The sequence below is a fragment of the Chelonia mydas genome, chromosome 1 (genome assembly GCF_015237465.2).
Source record: "Chelonia mydas isolate rCheMyd1 chromosome 1, rCheMyd1.pri.v2, whole genome shotgun sequence".
NCBI lineage: Eukaryota > Metazoa > Chordata > Testudines > Cheloniidae > Chelonia > Chelonia mydas.
In genome coordinates, this window is record NC_057849.1 from 345,300,318 (window position 1) to 345,315,580 (window position 15,263).

At 42.4% G+C, this 15,263-nt stretch overlaps 1 protein-coding gene across 5 annotated transcripts in view; it reads right to left on the bottom strand.

Moving 5' to 3' along the window:
• PPP6R2 (protein phosphatase 6 regulatory subunit 2) overlaps positions 1–15,263 on the bottom strand; it is a 173,581-nt gene that overhangs the window by 97,519 nt on the left and 60,799 nt on the right. For all 5 annotated transcript variants that reach the window (XR_006283552.1, XM_037889478.2, XM_037889481.2 and 2 more), the window contains one exon: positions 1,493–1,738. Coding sequence is in view for 4 of the 5 variants with exons in the window: in XM_037889478.2 (XP_037745406.1) it covers positions 1,493–1,719 (227 nt within the window). In the remaining variant the exon portion in view is untranslated. The remainder of the gene's footprint in view (positions 1–1,492; positions 1,739–15,263) is intronic.

Consider the following 15,263-nt stretch of genomic DNA (forward strand, 5'->3'; position numbering starts at 1 on the left):
TCTCAGCAAAAAGATTAGATGTACTAACTGTCTGGTGATGATGCTGAGCAGTGATGCTGATGACAACCACAAAAAAAATGAAAAGAAAAAGAACTTAAAGAACTAGGTCTGGTTAAATGGAGCAATTACAGTGCTCTGCACTGACACATGAAACTCATGGATTTATTTTCTTGGCACTGATCACTCATACCCCCAGAACATGCTTAGACCCTAGTTTGCCTCCCATTGCTCAGCATCACTCCATCTCATTAAGCAGTAGCATTAACAGACGCCTAAAGCAAATCCTGCCCAGTCCTCCTTCAGCCAGAAAGGGGAAAAATGGGTGGAGGGCTCCATTAAGGACTCTGAAGATTAGCCTCACCAGTGCATATTATTCTGGAATGTAAAAGAACAATGGAGAAAGCCATAATAATGTTGCCTGTTAAACTTTGGTACTACAAGTTATTTGATAAAAATCTTCATTCGTAAAATACTGACAATCTAATAATGCATCCTGGTCCCTTCTGACTTCACAGATTTTATAGCAGAAATATTACAACAGTAGTTACAACATGGTAACTTTTCACATTGTTTCATGACATTCACATGCCTGAATATATTCACACAAAAATATATTTCACTATCTTACATACTCATTAAATTAACACAGTCACTATAGACAGTGTTGTTAACTTAATACGTATGTAAGATAGTGAGAAATAGATTTCTAGTGACAATGGTAATAACCAACCCCTGATCAAACCCCAGGAGCATAGTCACATACACTTGCAGATGTACATCAAGATTTCTGACATAAATGTTAAAGAAAAAAAAAAAACATCAAATTCCCCAACTTCAAAACAAAGGAGTTTGGTCACATTATAAGAGTAATAAGTCAAGCATGCATGTGTAAATACAATTCAATACAATAACCAAACACAAATTTTAAGCAAACACTACAAAAAGAAACAAGCTCTTTCCACACACCCTAATCCAAAAGTGCATTCACTATTTTAGTGCACCCTCCATTCTGCAATTTCTATGTATGCAGAACTTCACAAATTCGAGGACTTTATTCCTGGGAGAGGTCCCGATATTTTACGGACTGTATCGATTTTAAGTCAATGGCCCTCAATGAACCTATACCTCAATGAGCATCATTAATGTCATTTCTGGGATTCTGACTGCAGAATGATGGCCTAGGAGAGATTCTGAAATGCAACTGATCTCTCTGCTGCCAGAGTTTCCAATTAAAAGAAACAAGAGATGAATTTTTAGATAAAACATTGCATACAAACTCAATGGAGTAATATGAAAAACAGAGCAAGAAACAGAATATTGTGATGTAATATTGTAATATTCACTGTGACTCACAAAATAGTCAAATCAGCCTGAACCTCGAGGCCTTTTTCCAAGGCAGGAGGTTTCATCAGCCTTGTACCACAGAAGAATTTCTGCAGCCAATTCTTCAATTCATTTTTCTTTCCATAAAAGAAAGAATCTGTGTACGTACTTGAAGCGGACCTTCTCATCCATGTCCACAGGGGGCTCATGTGTGATGAGGCTAACCAGCTCCTCCATGCAGTGCTGCTGGCAGATAAAGTCCAGCAGTTTGCGGTTCTGTGCCTTGCACTCCTGTAGGATGTCATCTTCATCCATCAGCTCGTGCAGTGTCACATCCTCCTTATCCAGCAGCTTGTCCACATGTGATGTTGTGTTCAAATCAAACTTCCAGAACATGATGATGGAACACACCCAGCTGCAATGCAAGAGAGTAAGCGTTAATACTCAGCCTCCACAAGTCAATCCTCAGCTACTTCTTCCCATATTGTGAAGATACAATAAGGGTCTTTTCAGGGTTCCTTATCCTGTCTCTGAAAGGGAAATAAAAATGAGTTAAATTATTTAAGCAAAATTAAATACACATTTCTGTGACTAAAAATATTACTCAGCACCCTCCACTCTATCTATATCTGTCTGCCTTAAGGTTCAATCCTGCAAGGTACTAAGCATTCTGACCCCAATAAAATAAAGTATTTAAGCATGTGCTTAATTTTAAGCAAAATAGTCCCACTGAAGTCAATGTGAGTGCTCAAGTTAAGAAAGTGCTTAAATGTTTTGCTGTGCTTAAAGTGCTCTCTATCTTGCAGAATTAAGCGCTTCCATTGTAAATATAGGGTTAATTTTTCAGGACATTAGTTATAAGGATCACAACCAAAGAAGTTAAATAGGTGAAATTTACTTATCAGTATTTTTTCCTACTCTGAAATGAGCACCTTCTGCTCCATGATAACTGGTTTATTGTTTTCTCATCTTCCAAGCAGAGAGAGAGGCTCCTTAAAAACCCTCTTTCTAACTACAAAATGGAAAGGGAAAGACTAAGAACCTTTTGTCCAATCATCATATCAGACAAAGACAACATATCTATTTTAAAATGATAAAGAAATGCACTGAAGACCAGACAACCACACTGCAAAATTTTTTGAATGAAGCACTATGCTGGAAATGGCCACGTGTTTGAGTGAGTAAGCCCACACAGAAGGAGATGGGATCTTTTATGATATTTTGTAGGCCTGAGAAACCCCTGAATTTATCCATCTGGAAACAGCAGATATGGTTGCTTTGCACCCTTTCTTAGGTCACACATCTACTCCTGAACTTGCATCTAATTTCCTGCAAGGATTAGTTAAGCATAAACAGAATTTGAATATCCAGACCATAATTAAAGTCCACAACTGATTAAAAGAAGGCAAATAGACTGGATCAAGTTAAAACCATTTATTCTGGAGGACAAAATTCTCATCTGGAAAAAATTTTCAGTATTCCAGATAGGTAAGGCACCTGATTTTACTAACTTCTGGTCAACATAATTGCTAACAGGAAAAACAATATTTTAATGGAAACCTACAGGGAAGCTCCTCTCTGTAAATGAAGGTTCAGAGATTACATCAAACCACAGTCGTCTCAAGACGGCATCTCTACAAAGACACAGCGTTCAGGAATTTGAAAATGTGGAGTTGCTGTCAAAACAGGTTAGACTTGGAACCAATACGCTCCAAGACTCCTAACACTGAGTCTTGGACCTACAGGAAGCTGGGAATCAGACCCAATCGAGATCCCAGTTTAAGAGAAGGAATTTCAATATATCCCTGGTTGTGAGGCCACATGGGATTTTTGTCTTTTAAAAATCACCATGAGGATCAAATTTTCAGAATCTCTTGAAATGTCCAGATTTGGGGACAGTTTCTAAGTTTACAAGCTCTCCTGAATAATTAATCTGGAATTAATTGAGAAACTTAACAGTATCAAGTCACCGGGACCAGATGGCATTCAGCCAAGAATTCTGAAATTGCAGAACTGTTAACTATAGTTTGTAACCTGTCCTTTAAATCAGCTACTGTACCCAATGACAGGTTTCAGAGTAGCAGCCATGTTAGGCTATAGCTAATGTAACGCCAGTATTTAAGAAGGGCTCTAGAAGTGATCCTGGCAATTACAGACCAGTAAGTCTAACGTCAGTACCGGGCAAATTAGTTGAAACAACAGTAAAGAATAAAATGGTGAGACACAGAAGAACATAAATTGTTGTGCAAAAATCAACATGGTTTCTGTAAAGGGAGATCATGTCTTACTAATCTAATAGAGTTCTTTGAGGAGGTCAACAAACATGCAGACAAGGTGGATCCAGTGGACACAGTGTACTTAGATTTCCAGAAAGTCTTTGACAAGGTCCCTCACCAAAGGCTCTTACGTAAATTAAGTTGTCATGTGATAGGAGGGAAGATCCTTTCATGGATTGAGAACTGGTTAAAAGACAGGGAACAAAGGGTAGGAATAAATGGTAAATTTTCAGAATGGAGAGGGGTAACTAGTGGTGTTCCCAAAGGGTCAGTCCTAGGACCAATCCTATTCAGCCTATGATCTGGAGAAAGGGGTAAACAGTGAGGTGGCAAAGTCTGCAGATAATACTAAACTGCTCAAGATAGTTAAGACCAAAGCAGACTGTGAAGAACTTCAAAAAGATCTCACAAAACTAAGTGATTGGGCAACAAAATGGCAAATGAAATTTAATGTGGATAAATGTAAAGTCATGCACATTGGAAAAAAATAACCCCAACTATACATACAATATGACAGGGGCTAATTTAGCTACAACTAATCAGGAGAAAGATCTTGGAGTCATCATGGCTAGTTCTCTAAAGACGTCCACGCAGTGTGCAGCAGCAGTCAAAAAAGCAAACGGGATGTTAGGAATCATTAAAAAAGGGATAGAGAATAAGACGGAGAATATCTCATTGCCCTTATATAAATCCATGGTACGCCCACATCTTGAATACTGTGTACAAATGGGGTCCCCTCATCTCAAAAAAGATAGACTGGCATCAGAAAAGGTTCAGAAAAGGGCAACTAAAATGATTAGGGGTTTGGAACAGGTCCCATATGAGGAGAGATTAAAGAGGCTAGGACTTTTCAGCTTGGGAAAGAGGACACTAAGGGGGGATAGGATAGAGGTCTATAAAATCATGAGTGGTATGGAGAAAATGAATAAGGAAAAGTTATTTACTTGTTCCCATAATATAAGAACTAGGGGCCACCCAATGAAATTAATGGGCAGCAGGTTTAAAACAAATAAAAGGAAGTTCTTCTTCGCTCAGCACACAGTCAACCTGTGGAACTCCCTGCCTGAGGAGGTTGTGAAGGCTAGGACTATAACAGGGTTTAAAAGAGAAGTGGATAAATTCATGGAGGTTAAGTGCATTAATGGCTATTAGCCAGGATAGGTAAGAAATGGTGTCCCTAGCGTCTGTTTGTCAGAGGGTGGAGATGGATGGCAGGAGAGAGATCACTAGATCATTATCTGTTAGGTTCCCTCCCTCTGGGGCACCTGGCATTGGCCACTGTTGGTAGACAGGATACTGGGCCGGATGGACCTGTGGTCTGACCCAGTATGGCCATTCTTATGTTCTTAATATTCATCGCTCTAACAGACAAAACCCCTCAGGTTCCAAGCCAAGAGTCTCAAAGTGCTTTAAATCTGGGAGTTAGGAGGATCCTGGAATTGAATTTTTCCCAGTCCAGGACGTTCAAGAATGCTGAACTGACATATGCAGGAGTCAGAGACTATGGGTCTCTGCACCACTACATTTGTGTTAACCAATTATTTAGTTCCCATTCTCATGTGCCCAAGCAGCATGTGCCTAGTCAGCTGACCTATAGGTTTCTCTTTTGCTAAAATGTAGGTGATTTTAACTGAGATGCCTTAAGTTGTGAGCTCCCCAGAACAGACCTAAATGAGGCTTTGTAAAGCACCTAGTTGGTACTACTGTAAACAAGCCATCTAAGTAATAAGTAAACAAAACCTTTGGCCTCAGGAGCAAGAGAATTTTCCCTTGCTTCATTCAGAATTTTTAACTTCTATTTTCTTGCTCCAGCCTGGAAGTGCTAGTACGCAATAGATGTCTTACTGTTGTTTCTCATATGAATCGCAATCAAGTCCAGTGGAAATTTCATGAGTAGAGAGAAAACCAACTTCTTAACTGCTTAAAACCCTAGGACAGGGGTGGGCAAACTACAGCCCAGGGGCCACATTCGGCCCTCCAGACGTTTTAATCCAGCCCTTGAGCTTCAGCCGGGGAACGGGGTGCAGGGCTTTCCCCGCGCAGCTCCCAAAAGCAGTGGAATGTCCCCCCTCGGGCTCCTACGCATAGAGGCAGCCAAGGGGCTCCACTCACTGATCCCGCAGCTCCCATTGGATGGGAACCGCTACCAATCAGATCTGCAGGGATGGGGCCTGCGGACAGGACAGCACGCAGAGACACCTGACCGCGCCTCCACATAGGAGCCGGAGAGGGGGACATGCCTCTGCTTCTGGGACCTGCTTGAGGTAAGAGCAGCCTGGAGCCTTCATAGAATCAGAAAATATCAGGGTTGGAAGGGACCTCAGGAGGTCATCTAGTCCAACCCCCTGCTCAAAGCAGGACCGATCCCCAATTTTTGTCCCATATCCCTAAATGGCCCCCTCAAGGATTGAACTCACAACCCTGGGTTTAGCAGGCCAAAGCTCAAACCACTGAGCTATCCCTCCCCCCCCCCCGCCCCCCGATCCCCTCCTGCACCCCAACCACCTGCCCCAGTCCTGATCCCCTCCCTTTCTCCGAACCCCTTGGTCCCAGCCTGGAGTTCCCTCCTGCATCCCCAACCCCGCACCTCCAGACAGAGACCGCACCCCAACCCCCAATTTCGTGAGCATTCATGGCCCGCCATACAATTTCCATACCCAGATGTGGCCCTCAGGCCAAAAAGTTTGCCCACCCCTGCCCTAGGACATTGGGATCAGCTTCCTGGAATAGAATTGTATAGAGCCAACTTGAGCTTATTCAGGTGCACAGAAAATAATTTGATACCTGATTCTGAACATAATCAGGATATTTTGTAGAGTACAAAAATGCATCACCACCGTGGAACAGTTTCCAAATCCAGCAATTGTCATAACAAAGAAACTAGAGCCTCTGAATAGCAAGTACTCGAAGAGTTCCCAGAAGAAATACAAATTGTAACATACTTCTGGGCAACTGGTTTAGAACCACAAATGTCTCACAGAATGCCTAGAGGTGGGCCAGATCCTGAGAGGGCACTAAGGAATTCCTCTGAAAAATATATAAAGAAGTGAAGGATGCATACAGCTGAAAGACCCCATCAATATGTGCAGATACTATTTCATAAGGATGGGCTATAAACGAGTTTTCTATGATCATCCTGTTTTCGACTGCCCATCAGAGACACCATCGGACTGATGAGAAAACAAGGAATGGGAGAGAAGTGAAGGCCTGGAATTGAAATGGAGCCACAATGTTACAAAGTGCAGGTAGTTTTGGTACTACAGGCAAACTAGCATATGCATACAGGCTTCGTTGTAGGACAAGGAAAATCCGGCGGAGAATTCTCTATCAGAAAGACCAGCACGTCATGAAGAATCGGGCATTGAACACCATCAATCAGCCTGGACAGAACCAGCACTGGTGAAGTCTGTCTGTTTCCTTTCCTTCCAAAAAGATTCCAGAATGAACACACACACCCTCAGATCAGCACATCAGGCACAGATGCCATACATTTGGGATGTTATTCTGTCTTAACATTGCTGAGGTCACCGTTAAGGCTCTATGCGGAGGGTAAGTTTCATGAAGTTGGGGTATGTATAACGTTTCAGTATCTGTTGGACATAAAAACATAAGCACAGCCATACTGGGTCAGACCAATGGCCCATCTAGTCCAGTTTCCTGTCTTCCAACAGTGGCCAATGCCAGATGCTTCTGAGGGAGGGAACGAAACAGGGCAATTTTCAAGTGATCCCTTCTGGCAGTCAGAGGTTTAGGGACACCCAGAACATAGAGAGAGAAGTGAAAGCCTTACGGAGCACTGGAGTGTGCTATAAACAGTGTTGTCGGCAATGTGAAGTGGCAAGGCAGCAGATGACCCTTAATTTGCCATTACCTCTACTCTTAAGGTTTTGAGTTGATAGGGAGTGTTAATGCAGCCTTAATTGTCACTGAACTAAGTGTGGATGTGTTTATTTCCTAGGTGGGGTTTTCCAGAATTTTTCTCACACATACACACAGTCTTCCAGGGTCACAGTGGGGCAGATAAATGACTGAAATTTACCATAATTTAAAGATTATAATAGTTCAAGTTACAAAAGTCCTTACAGAATGTTTTCTTATTCTATGAATTAACTAAGCAGTTTAAAAAAACCTTAAAAATCAAAATCTGTCACATGCAATTTAGTCAACAGCAGGGTTTAAACCCACAACCATCAGACTGACAACTCAGCTCTATACCACTTGAGTTGTACAGCAGTAATTGATAACCTCTATTTAGCTCAGCCCCTAGAGGAGGACTTGACACATTTTCCCACTGACTTAGAAAACTGGTTGCTGGACAGCAGTAGCATTACAGAGATCAGGAATACTGGATTCTATTCCTGACTCTGGGGAAAAGTGTGGGGTTTAGTGGTTAGAGATTGAATGTTCTTTGGTTTTAATTTTGATTCAAAAAAGAAATCAGAAGTGGGCAAAATCTTTAACTTTATCTGGGGGAAAATATCTGTGACTGGAGCTACTGTGTATTTAGGGGATAGGGGACAGGAGAATATGTGGTTATTATGAGTCAGCAGAAGCTGTGGCGTAGATAAGGTTACAGAGTTCAATCGTAAGAGGAGCTTTAAGCCTTTCTTTTTATAAAATATCTAACTGAAATGGGGGGGGCACATAGAATGAAAACCTAGAGCACTATATGAATTTTTTATGGTGGTTTCATTAAAAGTGAATTGATATAGAATGATTAACAAAAGGTCAAAAATCACCCCTTTCGCCAATTTTTTTCCCATTGGATTTTCTCACTTTTGTTTGTTCCTCTTTTGCAAGAAACCTAAAACTCTCTGTGACTTGTCCTTTGGCTCGTTGTTCCTCATTATATATTAATTTCTAGAATATTTATTATACCTTGGTAATGTTTGCAGAGCATTTTATAATTTTTTAGCTGTAATAGAAACCATTTACATTCAGGCAACCCCCCTGAATTTGACAACAGATTAGCTATGGAATGAATGCTATCATTCACTTCTGGAGTGGAATGTGTCACATTCAGGGTATGTCTACACTACAAAGCTTACAGCAGTAGAACTGTACCAATGCAGCGGCGCCGCTGTAAGATCTCTCATGTAGTTGCCCTATGCCAACAGGAGAGAGCTCTCCCATCAACCCCCAATGAGCGGCAGGCAGTAACTATGTGGGCAGGAGAAGCTCTCCTTGCTGACATAGCACACCGCCACTTATGTTGGCATAATTTGCGTTGCTGGGGGGTGGGGGGAGGGTGGAATATTCACACCCCTGAGCAACATAGGTTTTGCCAATATAGGTGGCAGTGTAGACATAGCTTAAGTCATTTGTGTGTGTATTATATGCATCCCTTTGTGCCCAACACACAGAGGATGGGAGTCTGTGATAACTCAGCTTGAGAGATTGTCTCTTTAGCACAAACTGAAGAGACTCACACTTTTGGCTCTGGAGGTTATAAATTCAATCCCTGGTCATAGAGTGCAAGGCCAGGAGGGACTACCAGAGCATCTAGTCTGACCTTCTGTAGATCACACCAACTGACACGACCCGCTCACCAAATACAGCTACTGAAATTAGACCAAAGTATTATAGTCTATGGACTATAAGGTGGATAGAAAGCTGGCTAGATCATCGGGCTCAACGGGTAGCGATCAATGGCTCCATGTCTAGTTGGCAGCCGGTATCAAGCGGAGTGCCCCAAGGGTCGGCCCTGGGGCCGGTTTTGTTCAATATCTTCATTAATGATCTGGAGGATGGTGTGGATTGCACCCTCAGCAAGTTTGCAGATGACACTAAACTGGGAGGAGTGATAGATATGCTGGAGGGTAGGGATAGGATACAGAGGGACCTGGACAAATCAGAGGATTGGGCCAAAAGAAATCAGATGAGGTTCAACAAGGACAAGTGCAGACTCCTGCACTTAGGACGGAAGAATCCCATGCACTGCTACAGACTAAGGACCAAGCAGGTAGGCAGCAGTTCTGCAGAAAAGGATCTAGGAGTTACAGTGGACGAGAAGCTGGATATGAGTCGACAGTGTGCCCTTGTTGCCAAGAAGGCTAACAGTATTTTGGGCTGTATAAGTAGGAGCATTGCCAGCAGATTGACGGACGTGATCATTCCCCTCTATTCGGCATTAGTGAGGCCTCATCTGGAGTACTGTGTCCAGTTTTGAGCCCCACACTACAAGAAGGATGTGGAAAAACTGGAAAGTGTCCAGCAGAGGGCAACAAAAATGATTAGGGGACTGGAGCACATGACTTGTGAGGAGAGGCTGAGGGAACTGGGATTGTTTAATCTGCGGAAGAGAAGAATGAGGGGGGATTTGATGGCTGCTTTCAACTACCTGAAAGGGGGTTCCAGGGAGGATGGATCTAGACTGGTCTCAGTGGTAGCAGATGACAGAGCGAGGAGTAATGGTCTCGAGTTGCAGTGGGGGAGGTTTAGGTTGGATATTAGGAAAAACTTTTTCACTAGGAGGGTGGTAAAGCACTGGAATGGGTTACCTAGCAAGGTGGTAGAATCTCCTTCCTTAGAAGTTTTTAAGGTCAGGCTTGACAAAGTCCTGGCTGGGATGATTTAGTTGTAGATTGGTCCTGCTTTGAGCAGGGGGTTGGACTAGATGACCTCCTGAGGTCCCTTCCAATCCTGATATTCTATGATTCTATATTATCTGAAATGCAGGGCAACTGAGTAGCTGAGATTTGGGTCTACCATGTTATGATTCTGTGTAACCTCCATTAATCTATTTGTAAAATGGGGTGGAACCGCAGACTTGACTGCTTTTTACAGTTGGGGTTTATCGCCTTTGTCAATAACAAGGTTGGTGAGGTGCATTAGAATGTAAACCACAGTTAGAGATGAAATCTGAACTCATGGTCTCTGTTTGCAGCTCAGGGAACTTTCCCCTCGTCTACAAGAAGTTTTGGTGGAGGAGTGTCTCTGTCCATCACCACCAAGCCCCTGATCGAGGTTTTTATATAAGTAGATAAGTTACATCGTCACTGCTAACTACAACCAATTTGTTTTGGCATAGTTCTTTACAATTATCAAGAAAAACTGACACACAAAAACCACATTACCTATTTGTAACTGATTAATCAGCAAGTGAAAAGCCACATGCGGAAAACTGCACAGATCCAGAGCATTTTAGATTTCTTGCAATGGACACCCAAAGAAAGGGGACACAATCCAGTGACAACTTAATAAAGGGCTATTTGGGAACTCATCAGTCTCTGTGTATCAACCCAATTTTCATCAAACCACCATGACAAATTGAAACAGTACTTAACGTTTACATTCTGTGTTTATTTTTTGCCATTTTAATTAGATTTTTAAAAAAAGCCACAAAATAAATGTTTATACATGCTTGTTATACTGAACATTTTGACTCAACCTTAACTATTGAGTTGTGACCAAAGTCTCCATAATATTAAAACACAATACAGCAAGATGGAGTTACAAAGATAGCATGAAGAAAAGGAGTACTTGTGGCACCTTAGAGACTAACCAATTTATTTGAGCATGAGCTTTCGTGAGCTACAGCTCACTTCATCGGATGCATACTGTGGAAAGATAGCATGGGTATGGCATGACTGCAACAGTGAGCCAAGATGCCCTGGCCCACCACAGAAATGGTGAAATAAAGGACAGGAAAAAAAAAGGGATGGGATTTTTGAAGAAAACAATATGTTTGCCATAAAACACAGAAATGGCTAACATACATACCAGTCTTCAAAAGTGCAGAGTAATACACATCCCAAGAGTACCCTGCACATTGAAGTTATAGGCTAAAAAGCTGTTTGGAAACTTGCTCCCCCGGACTAGCCCTGCCTCCCACAAACAATTTCAGCTACATGATTACCACCTATTTCTTCTGTGCTCTCAACTGCTCTGAAAGGGTGAAGAGTCTGTATTTTAATGGCCTCAGACTCCTTGCCTTTCCTGTTGCTCTGCTGTCTGCTATAAAACAAGTGACAGCCAGGCCTCCTGATATTCCTACCTCATACCATTCTGAATTAATGGCCCAGATCAACCTCAACTGGCTTACTCTTTCCTCTGTTCCAGAACCAGCCTATTCTGCATCATATCTCAAGCTCATCGTTGAAGTAAGAAAAACAAATAAATTTCAGGATTTGCTTCTTGGTTGCCCCCTCAATCCATAGAAATGGATAAACCAGTTTTCTAACATTGAAGGAAAGAGTTCTGAGCCACCTTTCACTCAGGGCTCCAATCTCCAGGCCCTAGCAAAACAGAGAGAAATCAAGTCTAGCTTATTATTAAGCAGTAAGCTGTCCTACCCAGAGACACTTTACTTATTCCACAGTGACAACTTGCCCTGTGACACTGAGAAAAGATGAGGGTTACAGCGATATCATCAGAGAGTTACTCAGGTAGGTATGAAAAAATCTTGGAGTTTCACTTAAGTATTTTGTTTATTTTAAAATAATACTGGCCATGTTATCAAATTTTATAGGTATGACAGAAGACATGAGTCTTAAGCAAGGATTTAACTGTCACTTTCCCAAATTAATTGCTGTAACTGTGGCAAGTTATACAAATAAAGGAAGAGCTTATGCTAAATTGTGAAAGAATCACATAATTGCATTTTCATTCTCTTTCACTGGCACAAATAATAGAAGGAGGACAATTCTAAACTAAATTTTGCACCTGAAGTGACACATTTTAGAGTTGAGCTATTCATTTCAAAAGCAACAATTGATGGATGGACTATCAAGGGTGTAATAAAAGTAACATAATCAAAGATTCCCCCCCAGCCCATCTTCCCCAAAGGGCTTTTACTTCCCTTTGTCATAGTGCTTCAGGGAGGAGAGATTACGGTACTTTCCTAAGCCTGGGATAACAGATCCACCCTTGACAGACCATCCCCATACGGTTCATCTTTTGGTAACTTGTGCAGTCTCAAGAGTGGCAGAAAGAGAGAGAGTGGAAACAGACAGAATTTGAAATCTGGGTTTTCTAGAGGGAATTAATCAGTGGTTCCATCAGAGAGTGCAATGGAAATACATCTTGACGTAAGCGTAAGCCCTGAAACATAAATTCTTGTATCAGAGGCCCAGTCTGAGGCCTGAAGCCTGAACCAAAGTAGAGTCTGAACCAAAGTACCTCCAGGCAGTGATAAGCAAAGCTGGGCTGTGAGCCAGAGGCAGGTCCCACTCACAGGAGTTGGCAAGAAAAGGTTGTTAGAGACACGTGCACACACACACACATACACATAAGGGCTAATGAGAGGAACTTGTGCCAAGACGGCAGCAAGACACTCCATAGACATAACAAGGAACAGGCAGGTGCATCTTAAAGACAGGGTCAAAAGGACAACATGATGGATAGATTCGTTTGAACTACGATGAGTAATCTTTCCTGTAACGGTACAAAAGTAGGTCCCGGAGCACATATCTTTGTCCAGCCTAGGGGGCAGTGGAGTGTCCCGCCACTGACTGAGCTGTGTCAATTGCCAGGGAGCACAAATTCATAGTATGCCCTGTAGAGTCTATAGGGAACTATTACTGTGCTTCGTTTGACAATAAACCTGGCTTGGGTTCCTTCGTACCTTACTAGAGTCTGTGGTTTTTGGGAGTTCTCTCGGGGTCTGCTGTGTTAGCTATCTGCGCAGAGCTGGGGTAGCACACAGAGGGAACACGCACGCATGCATCATCGAACAAGAGCGGAGCACCACACCGGTAGCTACCGACAACACATCTTAACCAAATTCTTCCTCAAAAGTATTTTGGCTCTCTCTGGGAGTTTCTTTGGTACACCAGGGGCTATATTTAACAACACTTCAGCCAGTAAAAGCTACTCAAGATCACATCATTTTCAATTCGATTTTTCTGTTTTACTCCAGTGATACATGGAGAACTCCCTTCTCTGGTCTTCATAAGGATACACACCTCTAGGAAGCCAAAACAGGGACTTCACCTTTCCCCCACCCCATACGAAATTCTCCAAGCTTTTTTATAAAATACAGATATTACTTTATTCCCACAGTAATAGATGTTCTGATTGTAAAATACAGTTATGCTGTTTTCTTAACTAATGAGAACTTGTGTACAGAATTTTCCATTTCTGGCTTTGACCAGCTCTCAGGCTGGATTCCTCCTCAGACATTACCTCATCCTCAGTCAAAATTCTGAAGTCTACTATGTTTAGACGAGGGCTAATATGGGGAAATTAAGCTTTTCAAAGGGGAGGGGCCCTCCCACACAGGGGTCAGTGAGATGTGACACTAGATGATACACAGAAGGGGCAGCTGAAATTTGAGTCTCTACGGAGACTTTAATACTGTTGGTTTAAATCAAAGTGATTACTGCCCCTGTGGCATTCCCCTGGTGTTATCTGGACCAGTGAACTGTTAGGTCACTCCAATCCTCGACCCTGGGAGCCAGCCTTACCCTACTCTGCTGTGAGAACCACCACTCCTGGGCTGTTCACACACAGCCTTTGGCATATAAGCTGCTCCTTGGATTGTGCAACCAAATTACACTAGCCAATATCTCCGCTCCCAGACACAACCCTAGGAACCTCCGTCTTGCAGTGTCCAGTTATGCTTGCTGGACACTGCAAGCTTACATGAGTTTGTCAATTTAACAAAGGAATTGATATGTACCATGCTTGTTATCCCAAGGGGAATCTCTGACATGCTTCAAACCAAATGCACTGCTTCAGGTAGAATAAACAAACAAATTTATTAACTACAAAGATAGATTTTAAGTGATTATAAGTCAAAGCACAACAAGTTGGATTTGGTCAAATGAAATAAAAGCAAAATGCATTCTAAGCTGATCTTAACACTTTCAGTGCCCTCACAAACTTAGATGCTTCTCACCACAGGCTGGCTGGTTGCCCTTCAGCCAGGCTCTCCCCTTTGATCAGCGCTTCAGTCACTTGGTGGTGGTGGTGTCTGTAGATGTAGGTGGAAGAGAGAGGAAGAGCATGGCAAACATCTCTCCCTTTTATCATGTTCTTCCTTCCCTTTTGGCTTTGCCCCCCCGTCCCCCCTTCGGGGTCAGGTGAGCATTACCTCATCATAGTCCCTGACTGACCAAGGGAAGGGGGGTGACTCACTAGAGTCTGACAGATCCTTTGTTGCTGCCTAGGCCAGTGCCTTTTGTTCCTGTGAGGCTGGGCTGGGTTTGTCCCATACATGCCCTGATGAGGTGTGAACTGCCCCTCTGCTTTTGGAAAGTTTTTGTCTGGGCTTATTTTAAGCCATGAGGACACATTTTCAGCCTCATAACTATATACATGAAATGAAAACCTATAACATTACTATAACATCACTATAACAACAATGCTCAGTGCATCATGAGCATTCCGAAGACACCCGACTTGACAAACTTTGCATTAGATACCACATAATCATATTATAAGGATGAACATGGGGGTGCAGGATGTTCCCACGAGGCACAGAATGTCATGCACTGATCTAGTGAATGCGGCTTCTCTTTCTGCCAGAAGCCAGATTCAGGCAGATGTCACTGCACCATTTACATTCAGGTCATATTTTCAAGTTCTTCTTCCCAACCCTAAGAACCAGACAATTTTTTTTAAATAAATGAACATTAAGAATCTGATGTTATCACCTGATTCTGGGAAGCAAGAACTCCAGACATGTGCCTGTTGTGCTTATGCCTTAATTTGACCCTGCTC